The 12,834-nt window shown below is 33.8% G+C and overlaps 1 protein-coding gene across 1 annotated transcript in view; it reads right to left on the bottom strand.

The window, feature by feature from the left end:
- LOC106079461 (uncharacterized) overlaps positions 1-12,513 on the bottom strand; it is a 58,446-nt gene extending 45,933 nt beyond the window's left edge. Inside the window, exons 1-6 of the mRNA XM_056028643.1 lie at positions 12,289-12,513; positions 10,813-10,941; positions 5,029-5,184; positions 4,449-4,652; positions 724-948; positions 1-12 (exon numbers count right to left, since the gene is read on the bottom strand). The exon at positions 1-12 is cut by the window's left edge and continues 183 nt beyond it. Coding sequence (XP_055884618.1) covers positions 1-12; positions 724-948; positions 4,449-4,652; positions 5,029-5,184; positions 10,813-10,941; positions 12,289-12,352 — 790 coding nt within the window. The 5' untranslated portion in view covers positions 12,353-12,513. The remainder of the gene's footprint in view (positions 13-723; positions 949-4,448; positions 4,653-5,028; positions 5,185-10,812; positions 10,942-12,288) is intronic.
- Between the last annotated feature and the right edge of the window lie 321 nt (positions 12,514-12,834).

The raw sequence follows: 12,834 nt of genomic DNA, 5'->3' as shown, positions 1-12,834 counted from the left end.
TTGCAAAGTTGTCTGTAACACAATATGACACAATTTAAAAATACATTTGTTTTGAATTTGTTTTTTTACATTTAAAGCAACATAAGTAATTCGGGGCTTGCAAGGACCTTCCTTCAGGGAACAGTACCAGAAAAAAGAAGATGAGGCAGACAGAAAAAGTGATGGAAGACAACATAAACGAATGGACGGGCTTGCCAATGAGGTTCCAACTTAGGCAAAAGTCAGAGAGGAATGGAGAAAGACGCTCGACGAATCATGCATGGTTCCCCCAACGGTCCATTAGACAAAGGATAGGTAAAGGTAAAAAGTAAAAAGTTTTTTTTAGACACTTACTGGTCAAACTATGAGTATAAATGTAACAATATTCTTAAACAGTAACTGTGACCGACAGTTGAGAATTATGTTAACAAAAATGTATAGTTTAAATAATTTAACAGACAACATGAATACGCTATAAATTGAACATTAAAGATAATTAACATACCACAATGTGAATGTGACTTTGAGAATTATAGAACTAATTATAACTGAACGTTAATTGACATTTTTTAAAATTATGATAGAAAACCGCTTTGTAATGCATACACATAACTTTACTTACATTACAAGTGACCATACCGCTGTCACAATAAAATATTCTTACGATAAATCAATTAGAAGTAGTAATAAGAAACACATAGCTTTTAAACAGTAATGAAGTCTTTTGTAGAAATGTTTATCTACCTTGTCGGTCATAGAGAACATATCCCGTGACAACATGAGGAGAAAAGAGGACAGTCCAAAATTGTTTCTTCTCACGAGAGTCTGGGTGAGCACAACTTCTCTGACTGAAATTATACAAAGCTTTCCCATCCACTGCGTTAGAACTGTTGGAATACTCTGCTGTATAAGTTGCATAGATATAAATACCTGATTGAGTTGTGTTTTGTTTTAAAGCAACATTTCGACCTGAAACAAAAAGTTATATAAAGAAGTAGAAAGTTAGTTACTTGTTAATTTGCAATAAAAGTGATCCCGTTATATAATACATTGATTTTTAACTGTGACCGTGAAGCAACAATATTGTTTTTGTGAAATTAACTTTAATGCTTATAGCTGGGGTGAGCAAATTACGCAATAACACATTTGGAATGTTTAATGCTCCCACGGACACATACAGAAGCAAGGTGTGCACATAGATTATACATATAAAAGTGCAAATATACTATATACAGTAATTTTATATGTTTATTTATAAACTATTGAAACTTCTGATTCTTATCACTCGAGACGAAGAGGCTAAAGAAATATTGTCTCTACACGTCATTCTAAAAAGTTTAAAGTAAACGAAGATTAATTTTATTGGCAATATTTCGAAATATTCAGCCTGAGTAACAAACTCAAGCCAATATTTGTTCAATGCTATTGTTGTAACCTTGTTCCTCCCAGACTAATCTTTTTTTTTCCACGTGCAAAGTAGGGTGATTTTTGTTTATGCTGTTGGGCGTAAATGACCCTGACTAGTGTGTAAATCTGTTAAGAAACTTTAGTTATGAATTTTGATTTCTTGACTGAGGATTGAGGATTGTTTTCTATTGTGTTAGTGAATCGGGATATGTAAATTTGATTTGGAGATTGTGACATTATTTCTTTTTTATCGTGGATATTGATTGATCATAGTTGGATTGTGCTTCTGCAATCGAAGAGATACCATCGATCTGAGAATCGGTGAGTTATTTTTCTTTAGTTCAACCCCACGTCGTAACACTATGAAGTACTGTGTTGAAAGTCTTGGGTTCGAATGGAACAAAAAGGCGAAGAGAAGCCCGTGCTTTGACTGTTAATTATATTAAAGAACATTATCTACAGTAATCTACTACACCATAAACTTTAAACGGAAAAGTTTGCACAAAGTTGCATTGAATATAAAACATATAATTGATAACGTTATCACAGTGCTCAGAATTATCAGAGATACAGGTTTTGATTAAAGGCAGTTCCGAGAAGAAATTGAAAATTTCGAAAAAAAACATTCGATTTTCGGTACTAAAGTAGTATCCACTGACTTAACGTGGGCAAGGTATTGAGACGAATATGGGATCTTATGGAGAAATAGTTATGTTCTTTGAAAGACATTGACTGTGTTATTAATATTTCTAATGAAAAGTGGAAGTGATACTTTATGTTTTGCATCATAAGTATGGAAATTGGTTGTCTGTTTATGAAATGCATGTGTATGTTTTCAAACAAAGCTTTCCCACTTCTTTTGGAAAGTGAAAACAGGTTTTGTCATTCTCCTTGGCCGATAAGTGAAACTATTTCTAGTGAAATGCAGAAGTTGATTCAGCTTTAGATAACATACCTCCAAGCCAGTGGCGTAGCAAGGTTCCCGTGGGCCTAGATTCAAGAATATGTTTGTGGGACCCCACACACAAAATAGAGAAAATTTAGCGTGTAACAAAAAAGGCGAGTAGTATGTGTAGATACCACAAAAATTCTAATGCAAGTAATGTATATTTTGTAAATAATAATTTTTAAATTCATTATATCTGCAACCGTCATTATTTCAATCAAGTCTTAAAAATCAATAATCGTAGAATTTCTTAACTGTACACATCGAATAAAAAATGTTTTAAATTAACAAGCGAATGTTTTATTATTTTTTTCCAATTATACGAAATTTAATCAGGAAATCATTTTTTAACATTTTTGGTTTTTATGTCTATCTAAGATTTTTTAACTCGAATTTCTTTTTTTGACCTTCTGATTAACCGATTCAGAATTTATCGCATCTATTTCTAAACATTTGGCTGTTTCACGCTCATGGAAAGAACACCAAGTGAAACCAACCTGTTTAGTGTCATAGAACTTCTTGTGTAATTTATTACTTTCAGAGAATGGCCACTCTACTGAGTAAACTGTCAACAGGCAATGTGAGAAATAACATGCAAGCTGAGCTAATGTTTGGAAAACACAAAATATAATTGCATAGACAAAGGCATAGCCCTCGACAACAAAATCAGACTGATAAGTTCCCTGGTCATGACCACATTCTTATATGCTTAAGAATCTTGGACGCTGACTGCAGAGCTGGAGAGGAGGATCTGTGCGGTGGAATTGAGATGCAACAGAAGGTATCGAATTCAAGACCACATCATAAATGAAAAGATTAGAAACAGGGTTACTACATCAAGTGTATTCACGATGACCCGCTAACTATTGTAAAATAAAAGCGTAAACTAAAACTATATGTCCCCAGGACATTCCTTCAGGCAACAGTACCAGGAAAAAGAAGAAGAGGTAGACAGAAAGCATTAGGAAGAGGAAGAATGGACGGGCCTGCCATTGAAATGGAACGTTTTGAAGTTAATATACAGTTTGTATAACATTTGGTACAATTTGGAGGAAATTTTTTGAAAATCGGCATTTAGAAAACTAGATTTTTAAAAAAATTAGTTTTCATCCCCATGTGGGCTTCGATTGGTCATGAGTCATGAACTAAAACGCAATAAGCCTATTAGCGCAATAGTTGCTACTGCACAAGGTGTGGGTCCCTTATTGTCGTGGGCCCAGATTCAATTGAACCTCTTTTTACCATGATGAATGCTACGACACTGCTCTCTGCGGGAATTTTATGTGTGCCAGAAGCTGTATTTTCATATTTTAAAAACTGTTAACTTTCACAATTGGGTTAACATACATGTGCAAACAAGCATTTCTTTTTTGTTTGAAAAAAAAAAAAAGTTTAAGAAAAGGTTGATGCTGTCTGTAATTTGACAGCAGTCACAAGGATAACAGTTAGTAAACTAGTTTTACAGTTCCTGAACATTATGAAACTTCACTGTAAGTACAACTATACATTTGTGGTAAAATGTAAAGTAAAAAGACATTAACAAAAGTTATTTGAAAATCGTAAAAATAGTTTCACAAATTGCTTAATCTTGTAATTTCTCAATTGGGAGTGTTAAAAAAATGAAATGTAAATGTACAGTACAGTATAAATGTGAATTGAAACATATCTAGTGTATTTTTCTAAGTTTAAATACATATTAAGATGTGGCCCCCTACACCCAAATTTAATTAATGCGGCCCTCGATAGAAAAATGTTGCCCACCCCTGGCTTAGAGCATTCTCAAAAAAAGCTTCAGTCCAATCTGCGGACCAGTGAAGGATGGAATACATGAAATACAATTCTGCTCGAGTCGGAAGTCAAACTCCCGCCCCTTTTGATAGTTTTGTGTCATTCGTCCACACACATGTCACAATGTCATTTGAAATGATATCAACATGTTCTTTGCTGACTGATCTCCGAAATTACAAAACAGAAATAAAACAACAACGTAATTTACAGTCTACTTTAATTGTTTCTAGATTCTAGTCTTTCTGCATAATAAACTATTCACTAGCAAAAAAATAAACGCGTAATCTCTCTATGAAAACAATTTTTAAAAAAATGTAATATTGTTTACCTCCGTTGATATTTAAAGTACAAATCGACTGGATTGTCCTTCCTTTTAATACCAGCTCTTTGAAAGTTCCATTAAAATCACATTTCACATCGATCGTCTGTGGTTTCACAATATAGAAGAGTTTATTCTCACAAGGGACGTAACTTGAAGATTTGCGTGTGTCTTGCCGTAACAGAATTTGTAGATCAGTGATGAGTTCTGGAACTGCCATAAAAATACGTTTTATTATGTTTCCCCAAATCTCACATTTGTAAGCTGTTTTAATAAATAGTTGTATCTTTATATATAATTCTCTTCTTCCCTAATCAGGTCAGACGAGAAGTAAATGGGAAGATCACTCTGCTAATAATCCACGAGAAAAAAAAAGAGGGAGGAGGGGGGTGAAAGATCACTCTCTTATTTCTGCGGATAGTCATCCTCACGAAAATGATATGACTGATCCAATCTAATTGATACAACTATGCTTAATCTATGTTGTTTTTTTAAAGTATTATTTTAAAATATTTTCTTGTTTTAAAGTTTCATGTCACTATGCGAAGAATAAGAATACTAGTAACACAAAAGCATAAAACAAACTTACTTTCATTATAAAAGTCTATTCTCAGCCAAGTAAAGACGTACAAGTTGTCCCATTGGAGAGTTATGTTATCTTGGTGTTCTAATTCTATACAAGTTTTATTCTTGTTGTTTACTGTGTTTTTATTAATTCTACGAGTCGACAAATGCACCAGATCACCTGTTTGTAGAAAACAAAAAGACATTTTTTTAACTAAACTTATTGCTTTTTTTTTTTTTATTTATCTTAGTAGGCCTAATTAAAATTATTATTGAAATTCACAATTATTTTCTGAAATTCAACACTCAACAGAAAAAAACAAAAAAAAAAACAAAATCAAGCTTTCCAATAATTAAAATTTAAAATGCAATGTTTCTCCATTTATTTTACATAGTTTATATTAACTTTGTCTGTCTGTCTGTCTGTTCAAAGTTTGTACACGTTTTTTCTCTCACACTTATTTTCTGATCAACTTGAAACTTAGCACACTTTCTCATTAGCATAAACAGGAATGAATCAATTAAAAAACAACAACAATTAATCAATTTATTACTGATAATTAATTATTTAGTTTCATACCAACATTAGAAATTAATCCTTCAGTATTCACATATACAGCTAAATAGTATGTAAGGTTTCGTCCCCTTGAATAATTGAACACGCCGTTTCTCACTCATCAATCGGATCAATTTGAAACTTTATACGATTAGTTATTGTACCTAACGAAAAACATTAATTTTTTTTAAATTAACCAAACTACTAAACTAATTATCGGTAATTAAGTATTTGATTTGATATCAAATAAGGTAAATAACTACATTATTGAGTGATATACTTGTCAGTGCCTAGTTCATTCCCTTAGATTCGTCTTTTTATAGGATTGTTTTAAAAAATATTTGCTTTATTAAAAGAACAACAATCCAGAAATCAACGTGTGGTTAGTTAACATAGAAGTATTTCTGTTGTTATGTTAATCGTATCATGCATGTAGTGTAAAAAGGTTGTTCTTTAACATTATACACTAATTTAAAATGTTTTGACAGGCTCACAACCAAGACTCATATTTCACATAAATAAAATATTCTTAGCTGTCAACTCAGGAGATTTTGAATTAGTTTCACCCCCCCCTCCCACACACACACACACACAAAAAGTCGGAGTCGTCGCTGAAAATTGAAATTTTCAAAACTAAAATTTTTGATATTATATCATAATCTCAAAGTAACTCTTGGGTCTAGAAAAAAGAGTTAGTAAGTATCACTGGCGGATGACATACACGCACTCATAGTTTGGGCCTTTAATTCTAGCAACACTTTTACTTAGCCTCTCCCCCGGTCATCAACAAAAGGGTATCTTTCATACAATTTATTACCTTTTTTTCTCCTTCAAATTTCAATCTATATTATATTTTGAACGTGAACCTCACACCCCCCCCCCTTTTTTTTTGTTTTGGTTTAATCTTTAATCTAGCACTGTACTGTGTTTAACACATCATACTTTTCTTTATTTCATCAATCACACGCAATGAGAAAGAAATGCATTTTCCTAAGACGCGAATTAAATACAACAAATTCATTGCCCTTTTTACATTTTTTAAATTAATATTTTGTTGTCTAAAAATAAAAATAAATTTGGTTTTATTTTTTAACGCCTTTTGAATGTAGCAAAATGATAATACATCTTGATTATTTTTGTAACGGTATTAAGACTAATCTTTTTTTATTTTTTTTTATTTAATCAGTTTCCATTAAGAGATATAGATCTAGTATTGATATTGATCAACAAACACTTTTCAGAATATATATATATATAGCATCTATGACTAGTTTTTAACTTTTTATATTCATCCTTTTACTATAAGAAAAAGAATCTAGACCTATCTTTATCATGCTTATAGGATTAGTTTTTTTTTAATTTAGACCGCGTCTAAAAGGAAGCGGAAATGGCGTAAGACATATATAAAGTTAGTAGACATAGTAAAAAAAAAAACGCTTAAAAATACGGAATATGTGTGATATTTTTTTATGATTTATCTATTATCCGCGGCTTTTGGGGATAATACCAAAAATAAAATAAAAAGGTATGATTGAAAGATTGCGTGTTTTTGCAAATAGTGGTGGTCAGTTTTCTTTTTTTTAGTGAGCGCCGAGAAAGTAAAAGCAACTTGTGTACAAGATTTCATGATGATCGGTATGGCAGTCTAAGATATCTCTTGATCAATGAGCACTGGCGGATCCAGAACTTCGGAGTGGGGGGGCGATTTTTTTCCAAACCCTAACCCTAACCTCCAGTAAACCCTAACCCTAAGCATAAACGCGCATACAGTATATATATAACTCTTAAAGTTATGCATATATTAGAATGTTTAAAAAATGCAGTGTTTCTCAACCTTCGGCGAAAAAAGCAGACAAAAACAGCAACGTTAAGGCCTTTCTCTTGACAGCTAGGGGGTCTGGGGGAGCGCTGTAAGCTCCCCCAGTGGGGATCGGGGCGAAGCCCCGACGCCAAAATCGTTTTTTTGCTTTCTTCACCGCAGAACCGCATTCTCCTGACATCCACAGCTCATTAGTTATCCTATTCAATAAAAAGTATCTTTTGAATAATGTTTTACTTGAAAAAACTAATATGAATTTATAGGCCCTTACTACCAAATACTACCGATTTGTTCCTTGAAAAAATAAGATACCTCACATATTATTTCGATTAAGGCTTTGAGGATCGCAGTCGAAAAAAAATGTGAAAAAAAAAAAACAGGCATGTTGAGGCCTTTCCCTAGATAACTAGGGGGTCTGAGGCCTTTCTCTTGACAGCTAGGGGGTCTGGGGGAGCGCTGTAAGCTCTCCCATTGAGGATCGGGGCGAAGCCCCGTAGCCAAAATCGTTTTCTTGCATTCTTCACTTCGGGGGGGGGGGGGTCGGCCGAGTGGGGGGTTCGATCGCCCCTACCGCCCCCCAACCCCTGGATCCGCCAGTGTCAATGAGTCAATCAGTCACTGAAAAGACGAATAGTTTCTAACAATAATTAAACATGTCGGCGGCTAAAAGACGAAGTTCAAGAAAAAAAAATCATTAAACTTATTCATAATACAGTTGGCAGTTAGTCGCCGTCTTTGTTTCAAGGACATCGAATGTCTTTTAAGCTTTTTTTTTTTCTCCTACTAAAAATAGAATTTATTTTTCTCCTACTAAAAATAGAATTTGTAAATAACTATGGAAGTCTTTGTTTACTACATAAAACTTAGTTTTTGGACTCTAGCTGTGTCAGGACACTTGTTAGTGCAAGCCTAGTGTAGTTAGATTTCTGTGAAACACTCGTCCAGGATGACGCTTCAATCTGGGATACAATTTAAGTGTCGCTATTTTTAACTTAATGGTGTCAGTTTAGAGTCTTTAAACTTTAACTCATAGTAATTTTAAATTCAAGTATACATAGATTCATAAGTGCCCGATTATACATATATGTATGTAAATATCTATACATATACACAAACACACAAACACATCTAAAATTACATTGAAAGAAATCTGTAGCTCTTGGCAACTGATGATTAGAAAAGTAGCCCAATTTATTTAAATCACTGAATTGCGTTAAACGTTGTTTAAGATTGTGTATGTGTTTTGTGTGTGTTGTGTATGTGTTGTGTTTGTGTTTTGTGTGTGTTGTGTATGTGTTGTGTTTGTTTTGTGTGTGTTGTGTATGTGTTGTGTTTGTGTTTTGTGTGTTTTGTTTATGTTTGGAGGGACTGGATTCGTCTGCAAACATTAAAGACAATTCTATGACAACTTGGGAGACGCTGTGGCTGAGCGGTAAAGTGATTGGTGTCTGAACAGGATTCCCGGGTTCAAATCCTGGTGCAGACTGCGATTTCTTTTCACTATCTTTGGGCGCCTCTGAGTCCACCAGTCTCTGATGAGTACCAGACATTAGTGGGGGAAAATTAAGGCGGTTGGTCATTGTGCTGGGAACATGACACGTTCGTTATCCGTAACCATAGAAACAGATGCTCCATAGATCTCAAGTTCTGAAAGGGGAACTTTACTTTTTTTCTTACAATGACATCTTACATTTAAGTATTAGACTAGACGTAAACGTGAGGAATTTCTAGGCCAGTGCAATTTCAATTTTTAAATAATCAAAATAATCAAAAAGTTATTTCTATCAAGCAATCGTTTTCTAAAATAGTAACATACTGTTACAAATGACAGTGATAGGTAGAGGTCAACGTATGACCCCCGGCGAGATAACACAGCAGCGAGTGTTCTCTGGAATGTACATGTATCAACAAAGACAGGATGTGACGTTTCCTCACGTGTTATTCCAGAGGATACTAGCCGTGTTTGTGCAACTTTGGACAAGTGATTAGGTACTCTATATAAGCCAGAGAGTTAATGTGAAAGTCAGTCGTGAGTGACAGTAGAAGAGAGATGTGTACGACTCGATGATGCAAGTTAACTAGGGTAGAGTTAACTGGAGTGGACTACTGTCGTTAAAGTCTATACAGCAAACTACAGTGGACACCAGCCGTTACAGTCGATACAGTCGATGTAAGACGTGTGCGGCTCTGATTCGGTAGACTTGAGTACGACTTGGTTCAGTTTTGGGAGACCTGAAGCGACACTGGGAAGTGTGTCGTTGGTCTGTTCTGTGGAATACGGCTCGAGGCAAGTTGAGAAGAGATGAATTGTATTGAAGTGAAGAGATGAATTGCAACGAAGCATAGCTAACTGTAAACTGACAGATATTGTACAGTCTTCTACGCTACATGTTACAGTGACAATTGTTAGAGTTTATAGTCAATAAAGTTATATGAAGCTGAAAGTTTAGTCGTCAAGTTCTTTACATAGTTTTTATTTGTGTGCCTACTAGTACATCTAGCCAGAAGATTCAGAAATACATAACAATACATTAGTAAATATACTAGACCAAATTAAGAAATTAAAAGTTCCCGAAACTTTAAACTTTCTACATGCAATAGCAAAAAAAAAAGATTTTAAAACATTACTAAGTGAAAACAAAATCGATCTCTATATCAACCTTTCTGAAAGGAAAGTCATTTTTAAAGAAATTTCTGATTTTACAGGTTGTTTCTAGCAAACTTTGTTATGAAATTGTATTTACTGACTAAGATTTTGTTTACTCAAATTAGATAGTACTAGATGTCCCATGCTGTTGAATAGCCAAACATTAGAAGACAATTAATCATTTAAATACTTAAGGTCAAACATAACAAAGATGGAGGATCAATAAAAGAGATAAAAATCCGCCTAAGCTTAGCATCCGCTTCCATGATCAGACTGTGTCAAACCAGGAAGAGTAACAGCTTCCCAGTAAAATTAAAACTGAATTCACCGCTAATGGTCTATGTAGTACCACATTGTTGTAATAACTGGACACTTAACACTGAAGCTGAACGAAGAGTCCCAGCATTTTGAGAGTAAATGCTACATAACAATGTTGGGTATTAGATACAGGGAAAGAAAGCAAAGAAGTTAGTCATGTTACAAGTCAACATTTTGGCTGGCAAAAAAAGGAGTAACTTCTCAACACTGTGAAATGAGAAAAGCTGAGCTGGTTAAGACTTATTTTAAGACATGACTCTCTGTTAAAATGTATTCTTCAGGGTGCAGTAGAGGGAGCAAAAGGAGTGCTCTTCCAAAGCAAAGCTCGTTGAACAATGTAAAAAATTGACCCCCCCCCCCTCTAAAAACAGCTGGTGATCAGGAAAAATGGATTTGGGTACGTGAACTGTCACATCACCCATACGACGAAAATAAAGAGACAGTGATTTACTTAAAATGATTTACTTACGATATTGACACTTGTAACCAAACCATCCAGGACTACATTTATTATCAGTGCAGTCTCCTGAAGTGTCACATGTACTCTCACAATGGCATTGATATTGACATTTATCTCCAAACCAACCAGATTCACAACCTGTAAGTTAAAAGACTTGAACATTATTTATACAAGAAAGCTACAAGCTAAAATTTAGACTAAGACTTAAACTGCTTTATTGATCATTTTCTCATATAAAAACAACACAACAGAAGCATACAGATAAATAATAACAATAATCTTTATTATCCTTAAGGAAATTTGTCTTACAATTTGTGCATAACACCAAACAAAACATTATAACTATTTACAAAAATGTACATTCCCACCAGACTCACTCATAATTTACATATGAAAAGGGTCAAACATAACAAAGATGTCCAGATTGTTTCTATTTAATGATTTAATTTCCAGGGGAACAAAAGAGTTTTTATGTCTGTCTTTACTATCTGTGTCTTTTATCTCTTTTTTTTGTGATGGTAAGATCACAAAATCGTGACTCAAAGGGTGATTTTTTATTTCTAGAATCTTTTTAGCTTTATTATGGGTGTTTGTCTCAAACAGCTGCCCAAATGGAGTTTGTTTTTTGCCAATGACAACCTAAAGAGTTTATTCAGCGCCTACACACAAGCATCTTGGTCCTTTTCATGTTTCCTGATCAACGAGTGGCGTTGATATAGTCTGACCGAGTAAGGAACGAAAAAGTTTTTGTACCGCTTTGTTCTTGTCTTGAAGTCGCCCAATTCGCGATCACTTCATGTAGTAATGGTGGAGCGGGTTGCTGCTGTTGTCCAAGATTTTTCCAATTTTTCTTAGACATTTTCGTTCAATAACTTCATTTAAATGTGGTAGTGTTGAGCGTGTGATTGTTGGTTCCTTTTTTATAATGATTTCTAAGCGGCGCAACTGTTAAGATGAAGCTTTGCCTTGCCAACAAGTTATTCCGTATGTTATCAGATTTTGCATAGTCGCGTCGTAAAAATTATCTAGCATCTTCTTATTAAGTTTAAAGCTATTTAGTTTGTATAGAAAAAATAGATTATTTTTTAAATGCTAATGTAAGAAGATAATAAATAAAAATGTTAACTTTATATTTTATAGGATATAGAAAAAATAAAGATTGATTTGTTATTCTCTAAGCCCCAAGCAGGACGCCTGGAAAACAACAGGAAAGTGAGGAACTCAGGACTATTGTGACGACAATTGTAAAACTGATACCACGTGACCATCCAGACTTTTTAAGAAAGAGAAAACAAAACATCAGATAAATAAAAAAGGCATACACGCTCTTTATGTGGAAAAATACGTACTTCACAGTCGGGCAGCGTAGCCACGGGAAATAGTACATTCCTCATTTATCTTCGGACTCGAAGACAAGCTTTATTATTATATTAGAAATGTATATTATAAGGCTTTTAATAAATGTAACAAAAATAAATATCCTACCTTGCGTTAAGACAAATGTATTTCCCATGAAAAACAGCAAACATAGTATAGAAAAAATCAACATGATTAGAATAACATAGGAACGAAGTCACCAGCACATCAAAGAAATGATTACCCATCAAAACATAGTAGGTCCACACAACAGTCTGACTGTAATACAGCAACGGACAACCAGGAAGGAAAAAAAGACAAAGCCACTAACAAACTGTTCATAGGATAAAAACTCCACTTGTATTTGTCAATGATCAGGATGTCCAGTTGTGTTTGCTCTTCTACAGGATGACATAATCATAACTCTTTTTAGTCATGCACATAACTACACACCCTTGTTATATAACAGAAAAGAAAAAAAAATTACGTAAAGTAAAAATAGCAAATAATGTCTTCATTCTATAATGTCTTTGTCAATAATTTATATTATTAACAGTATAATATAAAAACTAATAAAAGCTAATATAATATAAAAGCTATATTTTAATGATAATAATAATAATTTAATGTTGAGAGCATTGTGAACAAATATGATATAATCTCAAGGCGCTGTGA

This window comes from Biomphalaria glabrata, chromosome 5 (genome assembly GCF_947242115.1).
Source record: "Biomphalaria glabrata chromosome 5, xgBioGlab47.1, whole genome shotgun sequence".
NCBI classification, from domain to species: domain Eukaryota; kingdom Metazoa; phylum Mollusca; class Gastropoda; family Planorbidae; genus Biomphalaria; species Biomphalaria glabrata.
This window is presented reverse-complemented; position numbering and strand designations above follow the sequence as displayed.